The sequence below is a fragment of the Canis lupus genome, chromosome 11, assembly GCF_011100685.1.
Source record: "Canis lupus familiaris isolate Mischka breed German Shepherd chromosome 11, alternate assembly UU_Cfam_GSD_1.0, whole genome shotgun sequence".
Taxonomy (NCBI): domain Eukaryota; kingdom Metazoa; phylum Chordata; class Mammalia; order Carnivora; family Canidae; genus Canis; species Canis lupus.
The window spans coordinates 66,414,184-66,428,318 of NC_049232.1; the positions used below are offsets into that span (position 1 = coordinate 66,414,184).

Sequence of the window (14,135 nt, forward strand, 5' to 3'; positions counted from 1 at the left end):
ATCTAAACAAATGACAGTGTTCAGCTTCTCAATTGCAAGAACCCAACGGTACTTAGACATGGGTCGGTCCGACTGCAGCTCAAGGACTGTGTGCACCTCATCTTGGGAGGTACCTGGGCAGCCCAAGGGCAACGCTGATTGACAGCAGCCTATAAACGAAGTGCACTGGGCAGGGCATCTATACCTGGCTCCCAGCCTCAGCACAGGCCTCAGATGGGAAGCCAGGTCATCTCCTATTCTATTTCTACAGGCGTAAAGCAAGGGACTGAGTTACAGGGTCCCCTCCTGAAAGAACTTTATTTAACTTGGATGTACTTCTAAGACTTTAATCCAGCTTGCTCTGCAACTCTACTGCTTTAATAACATCTTTAATTCTTTTCCTATTTCTGTCAGTTTCACCAATAACCACCTCTCAAACATCCAAGGTCCCATTAAGCTCACTTGGCCAAGACACTTTTAAAAAAAAAAATCAAGAAAAATAAAGCTAATAAGGAACAAAACTTAAGGCATTTTTTTTTTATTTCAGCCAAGGAATGATGCATGCTACAGATTAAACTTTACTTTTCCCCACTTGGTTTTTCAAAGAATACCACCATTTCAACCCCCAATGAACATGGCACTTGTTTCTTTCTTCCCCTTCTAATTTATTCCAGATTTTCAAGTGTTTTCTTCAGTAACGATGCTTTCTCCTGCAGCTCAGGTCTGCTGTCTGTCTCCATAGTAGCTAATGACTCGATCAGGAGCACTCTGCACTCAGATGTCAAACTTTCCCACTGTTTAGATTCTGAATAGAAAAAGAAGAAAAGTAGAATCCTTACAGAATGAGCAAACACAAAAACTAAAGCTATTCTTTCTGCTTTTCCTTCATACAACCTATCCCCCAAATAAATGCAATAAATGATAAAAGTCCTGTATGTGATAATCAGTTCGGTGGTTGTCTCAAAACCTAATTATTGACAATAATTTGAGAGCACGTCAGGGGTTACTGGTGGGCAAAGACAATCTAGGGATGCTGGAGCAAAGCAGAAAGCACACAGTAACTAAAAAGCCATTAACAACACAAAAAAACCTCTTTATAAAATATGCTCAGTAAAAAATAATCTTCAATAGATTTCCCGATTGGGGCACCTGGTTGGCTCAGTGGTTGAGCACCTGCCTTTGGCTCAGGGATCCCGGGGTCCCAGGATCAAGTCCCACATTGGGCTCCCCACAGGGAACCTGCTTCTCCCTTTGCCTGTGTCTCTGCCTCTCTCTCTGTGTCTCTCATGAATGAATAAAATATATATTTTTTTAACTTCCCAATTGCAAAGTCAGTCTGAACAGATGACTTTATTACGATGCTCTTTAAAGCACCAGAGGGGATCCCTGGGTGGCGCAGCGGTTTGGCGCCTGCCTTTGGCCCAGGGCGCGATCCTGGAGACCCGGGATCAAATCCCACGTCGGGCTCCCGGTGCATGGAGCCTGCTTCTCCCTCTGCCTGTGTCTCTGCCTCTCTCTCTCTCTCTCTCTCTCTCTCTCTGTGACTATCATAAATAAATAAAAATTAAAAAAAAAAAAAAAAAAAGCACCAGAGATCTATACACATATTGAAAATTTTAGAAACTCAGAAAGTATACCAGATCCTAAATCTTGTCTATAAGGTTCTGCTACTTTCTACCGATATGGTTTCAAGCAAGTTGTCTTGCTGCTTGGCCTCATTTTCCTCATCTACAATACATTCGTACATATCTGGCTGCGAAAATTCAGTGATGTGACTCGGTGCCTAGCTTTTATTTCAACAAGGAAAAGGAGATAATGAGATGTGTAGCGTTACTGAGTCTAAAAGGCCTGCTTCATGGAAGCTTACAAGAGGTCTTTTAATTGCTAAGCAAAGAGAGCAGTAGAAATAGCAAATATACAAGACTCTAGAGAAAACTTTCCATCTTCTCCTAGTCTATCTCTTCAGGAGTAAAGCCAGATCTATGGGCTTTGAATAATTAAAAAACAAGAGAGAGAGAGAGAAAAGCAGCCTCCTTTGGAATACACTGCTGGAGAAAATGAGAGCAGTTTTCTTTTATCACTAGAAGAAATCTGCTTATTGATAAAAGATTAAAAAAAAAAAAAAAGGAAAACAGAAAAAAAAAAAAAAAAAAACCTAAGATTAAGAAAACTGCTGTCAAATTTGATGACCTGTATAGATAAGCATTAAAAATGTTTTCCCCACTGCACTCTTCACTGTCACTCTTTGCTCACATGTGTACAGTTAGCTCCACTTGGCCACTGTCAACTACACACCGTAAGTAACCCAGATTAAATCAGGAGTCATGATGGAAACAAAACTTGATTATTTTAAGATAACTATAGCTTCATAATACATTACAGGTATATAAAATAAAAGAGTATCAAATTTAAACACTTAATAAAATGTAAAGGTTCTAGCTTTGTATATTTCCTCAAAGGTACATATACTAATGTGTATTTCAGAATATATGATTAAAAATAAAAACAGAAAAACATTCCTAGAACATTTGCCATAAAGGATTCTGGCTTTCTGATCCTCCAATAAGAAGAATCAAGAACTCACCTTCAAGTTTTTTAAGCAGTAATTCTATCACAGATAAAGCTTCTGTTCTCACAGATGAGTAGGTCTTATTTTCTAAGAAGAAAATCAAATAGCTCACATTATTTTATATGCCTTACAAACTGAACCTCCAAGATTAAGAGATTAAGCTAGTGTTGCTGCAAGAAAGATATTTAGAAATTACAAATTCAGGGAGAGATAACATCTGTTCTTAAGTAAGCTTCACTTTGCTCATTACGATCAAATACTTAAAATGTGTTATATGTCCATATTTCTTCTTTAAAAATACTGTCACACAAATATACCAATCATCACAACAAATGGCAATATTAAAGAACCCATTTTAAAAGAGAGAAATCAAAGGACACTACCTTTGAGGACACTACCTCAAACATAGAGTTGTCTTCACATGATGCCTAAGAAAGGTCTTTAGGTTTGCATGACTTGTGCATTTTATCAGAGAACATCACACAACCTCGATGGTTAAGGGCAATCAGGGACATGACAAAGACTAGAGTCTTAGCTGCCGGTTTTTTATTCGAATGAATGCTACTTCCAAGAGATGCAACTGAAACAAGCTTCCCTGGTGTCTATTCTAGTCACAGCATCTAGTTCAGAGTGAAACTGTCTACCAAAAAAATTAATACACAACCATACCTAAGGCAAGGAAAGCACAATATGAGCTTATAACATCCTTTTTATGCTACTAAGTACAGAGGTGCCTAAAGGGATGACAGTGACGTGCCAATAAGACATAGGAGTCAGTTTAAAGGAGCCAAATCTGGAACAATCTGAGCAAAAACTAATTATAAACTGGGGGGAGGGGCACAAATCAGTACTGCTAACAGATAAATAAAGAGGTAAGTAGAGGTGGGATCTTGTTTACAAGAGGATGCCAACTGCCAAGTGGCAGATAGTGAAGAAACTGCCAGAGTTGGAAAATCACACTAGTAAAAATTGGTTCAGGGAAAAACCATCGATGCATGCTCAGTCTAAAGAGGGTATTTTGAAAAAAAAAAAAAAAAAAAAAGAGGGTATTTTGAAGAGAAGCAGTGTATCTGCATGGTCTTGGGGTAACTGCTCTCTCTGCTGGTTAGACACAGTTTAGAAGAGGAGTGGAGCATCTGGTCTTAAAGAGTCTTCCCACAGACAGCTAATCAGACACAAGGGAGAAAAATAGTAACTATACAATAAAGAAAACTGAGTAGTACCTTAACCAGGTAATCAAAATTAACATCGCCAAGCAGGGCAGATGAACACTATGTGCCTCTTGAGGAGAGAGGACACAGCATCACTTTCAGAGTATCCCAGCTGGGAACTCTAACCTGGATCTAATCATGAGGAAACATCAAACAAACACCAAATGAGAAACATTCTAGTTAAAAACAGGGGGAAGGGCTTTTCTTCAAAATTGTCCATGTCATGTGAGATAAAGGAAGGCTGAGGAAGTGTTCTAGATTCAAGGAAACTAAAAAGACAGGACAGCTAAATTCAATAAATGATCTTGGATGCCTTGCTGAAGGGGAGGGGGAAAAGTCTACAAAAGAACATTGTTGAATCAAACGGAAACCTGAAATATGAATGGTAAAAATCTGATTAAACTCACTGCATCAGTGTTATCCTACCTACAGCTGTTACCTGTACTGTGGTTGTAACAGAGAGGGCACACTGAAGAACCCAGGAGTAAAGGGCGTGACATCAGCAATATACTGTCAAATGGTTCAAGTAAAAAAGATATGTATACAGAGGTACAAATGATGAAGTAAATGGGACAAAATATTAACAGGTGATTTTGGGTAAAAGATATACAGGTATTATATGTACTATTACTGCAACTTCTCTGTAAATTTGAAATTATTTCCAAATAAAAGTTAAAAAAATTCTTATCACAAATATATTCCTAATCTAGGGGTTAAAAATCCTAAATTACAGTTCTAGATTAATATACCACAGTGTCGGCCGCCCAGGTGGCTCAGCAGTTTAGCGCCACCTTCAGCCCAGTGTGTAATCCTAGAGACCTGGGATCGAGTCCCACGTTGGGCTCCCTGCATGGAGCCTGCTTCTCCCTCTGCCTTGTCTCTGCCTCTCATGATTAAATAAAGAAAATCTTTTAAAAAAAAAAAAAGGATTAAAAAAAGAATACACACACACACACACACACACACATATACATACACCACAGTCTGGGGACATGTCAAGTATATGAAGTAGTTCAGCAGCTGTTCCATAAATCTAGCTCCTAGCACAAGGGAGAGAGTATCTGAAGCTTCACTTCTTGAGGTTTAAAATTAGGACAAGTTCTTAACAATCTCAGTTCACCACACTCACCTAAAGAATATGTGATTGATTTACAAGTTTCAAGAAGAATTTCAGCCAAAGCCTCAGGATCTGCATGTTCTTCTTCCAAAAGCATTAATCTATACAAATCAAAAAGCAAGATACAAATTGGTAGCTATTCAGAAACACTCCAAAACCTGTCTGGCACAAACAATTTCTATCTGCATGCATCACTTTATAATGTCACTTCAGTTTTTCAGTTCTAAGATTTAAAAGAATTCCATTGATCAGCCATAAAATGCTAGGGGGGGAGGGAGGGAGGGATGGCCAAACAGAGGACTGAATTACGAAGAAAATTACCCCTGAAAAAAGGCATTCATTGACTGCAGGACTCCGAGCTGCACTTGCCACGTGCTCAGTTTTAGCCGTTCACACATCAGCTTGCACAGCTCCCGACGGTAACACCCTGGGGAAAACAGACAGAATGGTCCAGAGCGGGACAGCAAGTGTGCAGGAACAAGGGACAGAGCGGGTGAGGGACACAGGAAGGGAGGACAGAGAGAAATTGGAGCAGAAAAGGAAATAGAGACAGAGAAAGGAGAGCGGGAAAAAAATAAAATTACAAATGCCTTTAATTAAAGCCATGAAATCTCAAAAAAACTTCAGCATGACTTTGCACCCAATTCCCAAGTTTCCCTGATGAGGACCATCCCCCACCAACCCCATAAAGGGTCCTACATAACAGTTGATAAATGTTCCTTCTCCAAGGAACTAACACAGAATCTTAATGACACTACCTGTCAGGTACCCCAAGTGATCACCAAAGAAAGCAGAACTCTGGAGGCAGAGAACACAACTCTGGACACTCACAAGCTTCTGCACAGGGCAGGCTTATCATGAGGCAAAACACTTTATTCCAAACATGTTATACCAACTGTACTTGTTATAATCATATAATTAATATTATGCTAACTGATGAAAAGGAGTATAAAACTCAACAAAGTACTCATTCCTTAAATGCTGCAAAATTTAGTAAGGTTCACAAATGTAAAATTGCATGGTGGTAAAAGTCAAGAGTTTTGCACTTATTTCCTAAGAGACTGTAAGTTCTTTTTCTGCTCTAAAGAAACAGAACCCAGAAATTATAGATGTCATGTTACAAGTAAGATATACATAAGAAGCCAATATGGAACAGTTAAACTCTCAAAGGCCATGGCCCGCCCCTCAATGCATATGAGTGGGCATTCCTACACCTTATATGAAAATAAACCACTTTGTGTGTGTGTGTCTGTTGGCGTTTCCATAGAATTCCCTACTTTAACCTTTCTACCTATCAAGAAAAGTCAGGAGTCCTAATGGTATCAAATAAAGTGGGCTTCAGCTGTAGTCCTCAACATGATACCAAGAAATAAGACCATTTAACAAATCTCCGTCTTTCAGAAAGTCCTTCCAATACAGAGCAAATACTGGATAACGCTCACACAAAAACCAGCAAGGCTCAGAGACAGCCTTAAGTCTGAGTTTAGACATATCCAATCCCAAAGGACCAGCAATGCTCTGGATAATGTTTGAGAATACAGATGTTCAGCAGGGTACACAGCCAGCACGAGGTGAACTTAGGAGCTGCATCGTCCCGAGTCTAAGGCCCTCAGAACTAACTACAACCTAAATCAATAACCAAGGTTTAGTAGTTATTTACTTCATCCTTTGGAAATATACATTCAATTTAAAAATCTCTCAGAAAGTTTCTTCGTGAAATACAGATTTCACTTGTTTACTGAAGATATGGAAACAAAGGTCTTTAATTTCAAGATAAAAAGAACCCACTCAAACAGATTCCTCACAACAGAGCATTTAGAGTAACAGAATTCTTTTAATGGCCAAACTATCTACATAAAATTTATCATGATTGTTATAGGTTGAACTGTGTCCCCCAAATTCACAGGTCGAAGTCTCAATGCCAGAGTAATCAGAATGTGACTGTACCAAAAGCCAGGCATGGGGTCTTAAAGAGGTCATCAGGGTGGGCCCTAATCCAGTCTGACTGGTGTCCTTCTAAGAAGGGATTAGGTCAGACACTGATAGCCATTTACAAGCCAGAGAGAGAGGTTTCAGGAAGAAGCCAACACTGCCAACACCTTAATCTCAGGCTCCCAGCCTCCAGAACCATGAAAAAAATCATTTCTGTTGCTGAAGCCACCCAGTCAGTGGTGCTCTGTTATAGGAACAGCCCTCACCAATCAGACACAGTAGTCAGAGATCACCTGCTAAGGTAGGAGTGCAATTTACACTGGATTTGTACTACTCATCAGTCAAGCTCTATAAGGAATAGTAATTATAATCTGTCGCAAAGAACATCCTCTCCCACTCAGTAACCTATGGTTACAGCACTTCTTCAAATGTAGTTTCTGTGCTTACGTTGGGTCTCCACGTTTCGGGGCCAGGCTTTGCCCAGGCTCTCAAAGGCTCCCAGCAGACACTCCAGCTGCAGCTCCTTTTCCTTCTCATTCTCATCTTCATTTTTGGTTGTCCGAACACCAGTGCTCTCAGGTGAATTCTAGGATTATTATTAAAGCAAAGGAAAGCAAAATTTATTTTCCCTCTAAATTACCGGTATACTACAAAACAATCACGGTGCCAGAGGAGGAGATGTTAACCAAGAATTAAATGCGAAATTCTCTAGCATGGGTTTTCTGTTTGTAAAAGGAATTTGTTACAGGAATACTATACCTCTCTAATGAATTTGGAAAATCCTTTAAAGGAATCTGTTAGGAAAGGTGACCCCCCCCTCCCAAAAAATACCATAAGTACACTTATTTTAAGTATAACATAAAAAGTATAACATTTAAGTAGAACATAAAAAGTCTTGCATTAGAATCATGGGATTAAAGATCCAAGAATTTGGTAATCATCTAAATCCAAACTCTTTCTTAATAAGAAAGGAAAATGAGCTGAGAAGTGACTCATCCAACTAGCTGGTGATATCATCAATTTAAAACACAAGTCTCACCAAAAAAAAATAAAAAAAAAAAACCACAAGTCTCCCAAATCCACATACAATCATTATGTAACAGAAATAATTTAAACAGCCTTTTTAGTGAAACAAAACTGCAGATTAGCAGCAATACAAGAAATAAAAGTTATAAAGTATTTCATGTTTCACAAAAAAATAAATGATAAACCACAACCTTCCTTCCCTGACCAAGTGCCTAACCTTTAAAAATGAGGACTTCATTTTCCAAATGAAACCAAAGTCTTTTTGATCAAAGTCCCTCAATATATGGCAGAGACAATTAGCGGTGACACACCGAGCCCCGTGTACTCACTCTAGGATGCCTGGGGTGCCTTCTGCACACGCTTAAAAGGCAAAGCACATCATCACTACATCAGAGACTGTTCATTCGCTCCAGCATTCACTCCCGGAGCTCACTCACAGCCCCCACAGCCTCGAGCTTCCCGGCATGCAGGTTGAAACCCGTGCAATAAACTCCTCTTTTGGCTCTGTTTACAAAAACCACTCACTCTGTCCTCCTGCCACAGAGGGCAAATGGAAGCCTAGAGGATGCCTTCCCTAGCCTCCCACACAGCAGGGTGTGGCTACCTGGCTGGGGACCCACCAACTAAACAGAAGGGAGAGTGCCACGCAGCTCCAAGAATGTCCAAGAATTCTCCCCGAGAGAGAACAGACGTGCCTACTTGGACCCTTCATCCTTTCTTCACTCTTCTGCCATCACTGCCTGGAAAGCAGTTACACCACAGACCACCGCGACAGTGGCCTGTCGCCTGCACTGCAGGGACGGCGGAGCTAGCAGCTGTGAAGAGCCAGAACCCATAAACTATTACCTGGCAGACAAACGTCTATCTTGTTTGAGGCCACAATATTTTGGGATTTTCTGCTATTTGCAGCCACACTAATCCTAGTAAAATTTGTAAACAGAATACCAGGAAAACCTTCCTACCTTTTCTTTCCTTTTTAATTTTTAGTTCTTAAGTATAAAGGAGACCTGAGAGGATACGGGCAGGTGATCATTACCTTCTTGATGAGAGGTATGACAATGTCAGAAAACTCCTGGAATCTGTCTTCTTTGGTGGCCTTCAAGACATCTGCTGCACAGCTGATTGCTACGATCTTGTACTTAAGATTCTCTTTGCAACACTCCTTCAGAACAGCCTGGAGAATTTCATTTGTGCTGGGTTGATTGGGCACAGGCTTTTCCAGCTCTGCACTACAGGATCCACAAAAACATCAGGACAGTTAATAAAGACTTCAGCTTTCAGGTTCAGTTTAAGAAATGGCATCTTCACTGAAAGAACATTTACCTGCACGCTGTCACCACACAGGCAACGGCTTTCAACAGCTCTTCCTACAGGGTTGAAAGATGAGGGAATGCTGTTAAGAACACGTGTGTCATTTACATTCTATGCACTATGACTACACTACCACAGGAATACTTAATAACCATGATGACAAAAATTAACCAGAGTCATTTTACTATTTAACGAGCACGTCCACAGGGTTTTACTCCAAACCACAAAAGCAGAACAAGTGTCTTCATCTCCATTTCATAAAGCCTAGAGCCCTGACTTGCCCAAGGTCAACAGGTGGACGTGTCATTCACGGAATTCTGATTCCCAGTCCAACACTTCCTCTACAGCACTGTGCTGGCCACTACTGAATGTGACATCAAGCAGATCATGATATACTACCATAATCTCACCTTCCCACTGAGTGTTCACTTATAGTTATCCCACCACCACCTCTGTGTATATAGTGACTAATTCATAGGCTTCAGAAATGGGCACCCTCAGCTCCAAATTTAGACACAGCTAGCCAGCCTTGCTACTCAATTTCACATGTGCCCAACCCTGATCTGTTTATAAGGTCAACAGGGACAAAATGGTGACCAAGTGATAAAGACTTCTCTTAGAAAGCTGAACATGATACATAAAAACCAATCCCCAGCATTACTATTACAATCCCCGTGTATTCAAAAACACACGGGTTACACTGATGAAATAGCATATCTAAGCAGGCAAAGTTTACCCAAAGCTTCCCATTGGCTAGGAAATCTGGTTCACAAAAACAATCCATCTGACATCCCACAAAACCAGATTCTACTTTTTAAAGAAAATGAAAAGATGAAATCATAATCCTTTAAAGGATACCTTAAATTTAACTGGGCATGAATGGTTCCTTTACCTTTCCTGCCCATGTTCTTCCAGCTAGGCCTTGCAGTAATGCGGTCAGTATCATTCCCAGATATGGAGGTACTAGGGAGCTGGTTTGTTTTGCAATTGATGCCATGGCAATTGCACCCTGGGCTTTCATTTTCCAGGACTGAGACTGCAAAGCCTTCTGGGTAATGGCAATCAACTCCTGCAGGTATAACCGAATGCCACCAAAGGAACCTAGGTTATGGAAAGCAAAATTAAAGCAACTTTTAAGTGACAAAAAAAATTAATCAGTTTTTCTTTTCCAAATCTGAAAAAAAAAGTCAGTGACCATCAGCAGTAATTCCCAATGGTTAGATCACACCACTCTCTGAAAGAGAAAGAGAGTAGTGCTGTGATACATCTTTACAGCAGCAGAACTTTACAAACTTGAATATGTCACAGGAGGGTGTCATGGTCATCATCTGTTTATACATGTGAAGGTAAAGTAGGGAATGAAGAAGCATCACTCTAAAATAATACCCTAAGACAACATAAAATCACCACTCATTCATTCCCAACTCAAGTCAGTAAAGCTCTTCTTTGCTTGGGCAGAGGTTCTGCTCTGTCACATGGGCAGCAATGAGGGAGGAGAGAGAAGAGCTGAGTATCAACCTTGAGAACGCAGCAATTTGGACAGGCTTAAAACCAGACAGGACACATGCTGTTAAGGTCCTGGGAAAGTAACTATCGGAGTTTTATAAATGAAAAATAGGAGTAGAAACTCCAGCTGTGGTTGAATTCACAGGCGCTGTTTACTAACCAGGTACGTTTTCTTGCCACACTTCAGTCCATAAGTCACACTCTTCTTTCTCTGACTTCTCCTCATCAGCGATTTCATGCATGCCCAGAAATGCCAAAGGCAGCACTTCTTTGGCATGGTTCTTCAGTACATCAGGGCTGTACCGTCCAATAGCATGGACGGTCAAAGCACAAGAGGTCTTATAGACAGGTTCTAAAAAGGAGCAGAAATACAATAATCTTTATGATACTTACTGTTGTTAGGATAACTGATCTAAACAGATTGCTCAGCTTGCACCACAGTAAAACAAATCAGTAAAATCAATCAAATTCTCCTAGCAAAGCACATAATATCACAGAAGGCAAGAGCTGATTTGTATCATTTTACTATATTGTTAACAACTAAATTAAAAATAATAGAAGGGCGCCTGGGTGGCTCAGTCCAATTCTTGATTTCAGTTCAGGTCATGATCTCAGGGTCATGAGATGGAGCCCCACCCTGCATCCGGTTCCTCACTCAGCATGGAGTCTGCTTCTCTCCCTCTCCCCTATGCCTCCTCCCACTCACACGCTCTCTCGAGCACGCTCTCTCTCTAAAATAAATAAATCTTGAAGAGAAGAAGAGAAGAGAAGAGAAGAGAAGAGAAGAGAAGAGAAGAGAAGAGAAGAGAAGAGAAGAGAAGAGAAGAGAAGAGAAGAGAAGAGAAGAGAAGAGAAATCAGTGAAGCATCTGCCTTTGGCTTGGGTCGTGATCCCAGAGTCCTGGGATCAAGCCCTGCATCGGGCTCCCTGCTCAGAGGGGAGTCTGCTTCTCCTTCTCCTCCCCACTCATGCTCTCTCTCGCTAACTCTGTCTCTCTCTCTCTCTCAAATAAAATAAATAAAATCTTTTTAAAAAATGATAGAAAATAAAAGGGCACCTTCTTTCTCCATGTACCAGCCATTGAGCTTCTGCAGGAGTTTCTCAGCGCTGCTATCCCGCGAGGTCTGAAAACGAAAACAATCCCTATTTATTTCTTTATAGTTATCAAAGTATAATTACTTTATTAAATAAGAAATTCAACTCACCCGAACTAAATGGCCCATGGCAAACGCACAAGATTTCTGAATTACACTGTTCCGATCTGTCAAGCCACTAAGCAAAGCACTCATAAGTTTACCTATCAGAAATAATGAAGAAAAACCCAATACTTGGTTGACCAAATGTTCTTCTCTAGTTCCAGGATCAAAACAAACTTAACTCTGCAATTAATATCTGATTTATTCCACGCTAGTTTAGAACCCTTGTATGTCACATGTGTAATATTCATATCATTTCACCCGATATGAAATTAAACACTAATCTGTGTCTAGAATATTGTGGGGTAAGTTGTAAAAATTAAGAGGTAAGTATATAAAGTTCATTAGCCTTATATGGGAGTCAATCCAAAAAGAGAAAAATACTGAGTAAAGTTAGGTATAAATGGTAAACAAATCCTACGAAATGGCAGATACGTTCACCTCCCTATAACCAGTAAGAATTAATCCGATATTTTTAAAATAGGAACACTTGCTAAACTTGATCATCCCTGCACCTCCTGCATGTGACAAAGAAACAAAGGTAGAAGGGGGAGTTTGAAGGGAGAAAAACCATACGGAAGATCACAAGTGTGTCTGAATGATATTTAATTTTTTTAAAAACCTTGTCACACAAGACATGGCCATACCAAAGTATCACCACACACGATTTTGACAAACTCACCTGAGTAAGGTGTTAGGTCCTGAGGACACTGAGTAGTTAATGACACAATGACACTGGCACAGCCTCCCTACAGGGTTACAAAGGCAAAGGTCTAAATTTGATGGTCACAATGGTCTCTCAAACCCTTTGTCTTATGTGTCAATGATTTAAAGATGAGAAATATATGAAGCCTAACAGTCCCTGCAGGATTCAATCTCGAAAGAGGAAGGTCCTTATTTTAAATTAGCAATGCAAAGATTTTCTTTCAAGGCTTCCAGCAGAAAGATGTGTGCTCTCAGACATGCTACAGGTAAGAAAGAAAACTGAATCTTTTGGGATGGTCACATAGGTCATCTTAGCCATCCTTGTTCTAACATTTCCAATTCTAAAAATTTAATCAAAGGAAATAGCTTCAGATGTGTCCAAAGACATTCATCACAATGCTTTAATATCGAAACAGCTGAAAACCAATCAGATGTCCCTTGATGGACTAAAATAAATGATGCTACAGCCACACAACAGAGTACCCTATAGCCATTAAAAAGGATGGTGTAGCAGACACATACGTGCACAGAAAAGAGACTGGAAGAAAACATTGTGGAATAGAAACAGCAATTACATCTGGGTGCTAAACTTAATGGACAATCTTTAACTTTTTCCTGATCTATAAATGCTAAATTTTAAAATACAAGTATTAATTTTGTCAGGAGAAAAATTAAGAGTTGGCTTTTAAAGTGTGGAGACAGAGTTTGACCCTTGAAAGATCTTGGAGAGGAAGACATTTTTCTAGCCAAATACCCGTTGGCCTCTGTGAAAATGCTAATCACCACCTAAAACCACCGGTTCCTGATACCTACATGAGCATTTCCGTTAATAACTGATTGTGGCGGGGACCCAAAGGGCATGTACGTGGCAACCAGGGACAGAAATGATCCCAGTAAAAAAGTCAGACACTATTTATTGAATAAGTCACAGGTTTTAAGTTATTAGTGCAACCAGAGAAACAAAATGGTTAATGTAAAATATTATTAATTTTAGAGAGAAATATGAATTTCAAACATGATGGCAGTTATATTTTTATGGCCCCAACTAAAGGAGACGCAAATTCCTCTTGTGAAAAATACACTTACTTACCTTAGTTCCAAGACCCACACCACTTCTGATCAATTCACATAATCTAGGAACGAGCTCACCCAGCACCGACACATCAAGATATTGCAGGCACTTTGGGAAAAGAATAAACATAAGGTTAACCTTAGAAAATGATGGAAGTCAATACCACATCATCAATTAAAAGCTGCCATGTCAAGTATGTATGCACTGGATTTGACATGAAAAACTGCTGGTTTCATTTTGCACTGATTTCAACATAAAAACCATCATTTTACTACAAACAGAAAAACCATTCGTCAGTGGTTCAACATTAAAAACAAAACAAAAATTGGGGCACCGGGGTGGCTCAGTTGGTAAGCGCCCGACTTAATTCTTGCTCAGGTTATGATCTCAGGGTCGTGAGACTGAGCCCTGAGTCTGGCTGGCTCTGTGCTCTACATGAAGTCTGCATGTCCCTTCTCCGTCCCCTCTGTACCTCCCCCAGCTCACATGCTCTCAAAAAAATAAAAATCTT

The 14,135-nt window shown here is 40.0% G+C and overlaps 1 protein-coding gene across 7 annotated transcripts in view; it reads right to left on the reverse strand.

Moving 5' to 3' along the window:
* Nucleotides 1-501: 501 nt before the first annotated feature.
* ECPAS (Ecm29 proteasome adaptor and scaffold) overlaps nt 502-14,135 on the reverse strand; it is a 98,784-nt gene continuing 85,150 nt past the window's right edge. For 4 of the 7 annotated variants that reach the window (XM_038553097.1, XM_038553096.1, XM_038553095.1 and 1 more), the window contains 13 exons: nt 13,643-13,732; nt 12,530-12,596; nt 11,857-11,948; nt 11,709-11,775; nt 10,812-11,003; nt 10,038-10,246; nt 9,158-9,201; nt 8,871-9,063; nt 7,256-7,394; nt 5,198-5,303; nt 4,889-4,977; nt 2,564-2,635; nt 645-784 (listed from right to left, as the gene is read on the reverse strand). In XM_038553097.1, the coding sequence (XP_038409025.1) occupies nt 645-784; nt 2,564-2,635; nt 4,889-4,977; nt 5,198-5,303; nt 7,256-7,394; nt 8,871-9,063; nt 9,158-9,201; nt 10,038-10,246; nt 10,812-11,003; nt 11,709-11,775; nt 11,857-11,948; nt 12,530-12,596; nt 13,643-13,732 (1,500 nt within the window). Of the gene's footprint in view, nt 785-2,563; nt 2,636-4,888; nt 4,978-5,197; nt 5,304-7,255; nt 7,395-8,870; nt 9,064-9,157; nt 9,202-10,037; nt 10,247-10,811; nt 11,004-11,708; nt 11,776-11,856; nt 11,949-12,529; nt 12,597-13,642; nt 13,733-14,135 lie in introns of all 7 variants that reach the window. The other 3 variants (XM_038553093.1, XM_038553098.1, XM_038553099.1) reach the window with 1 other exon arrangement.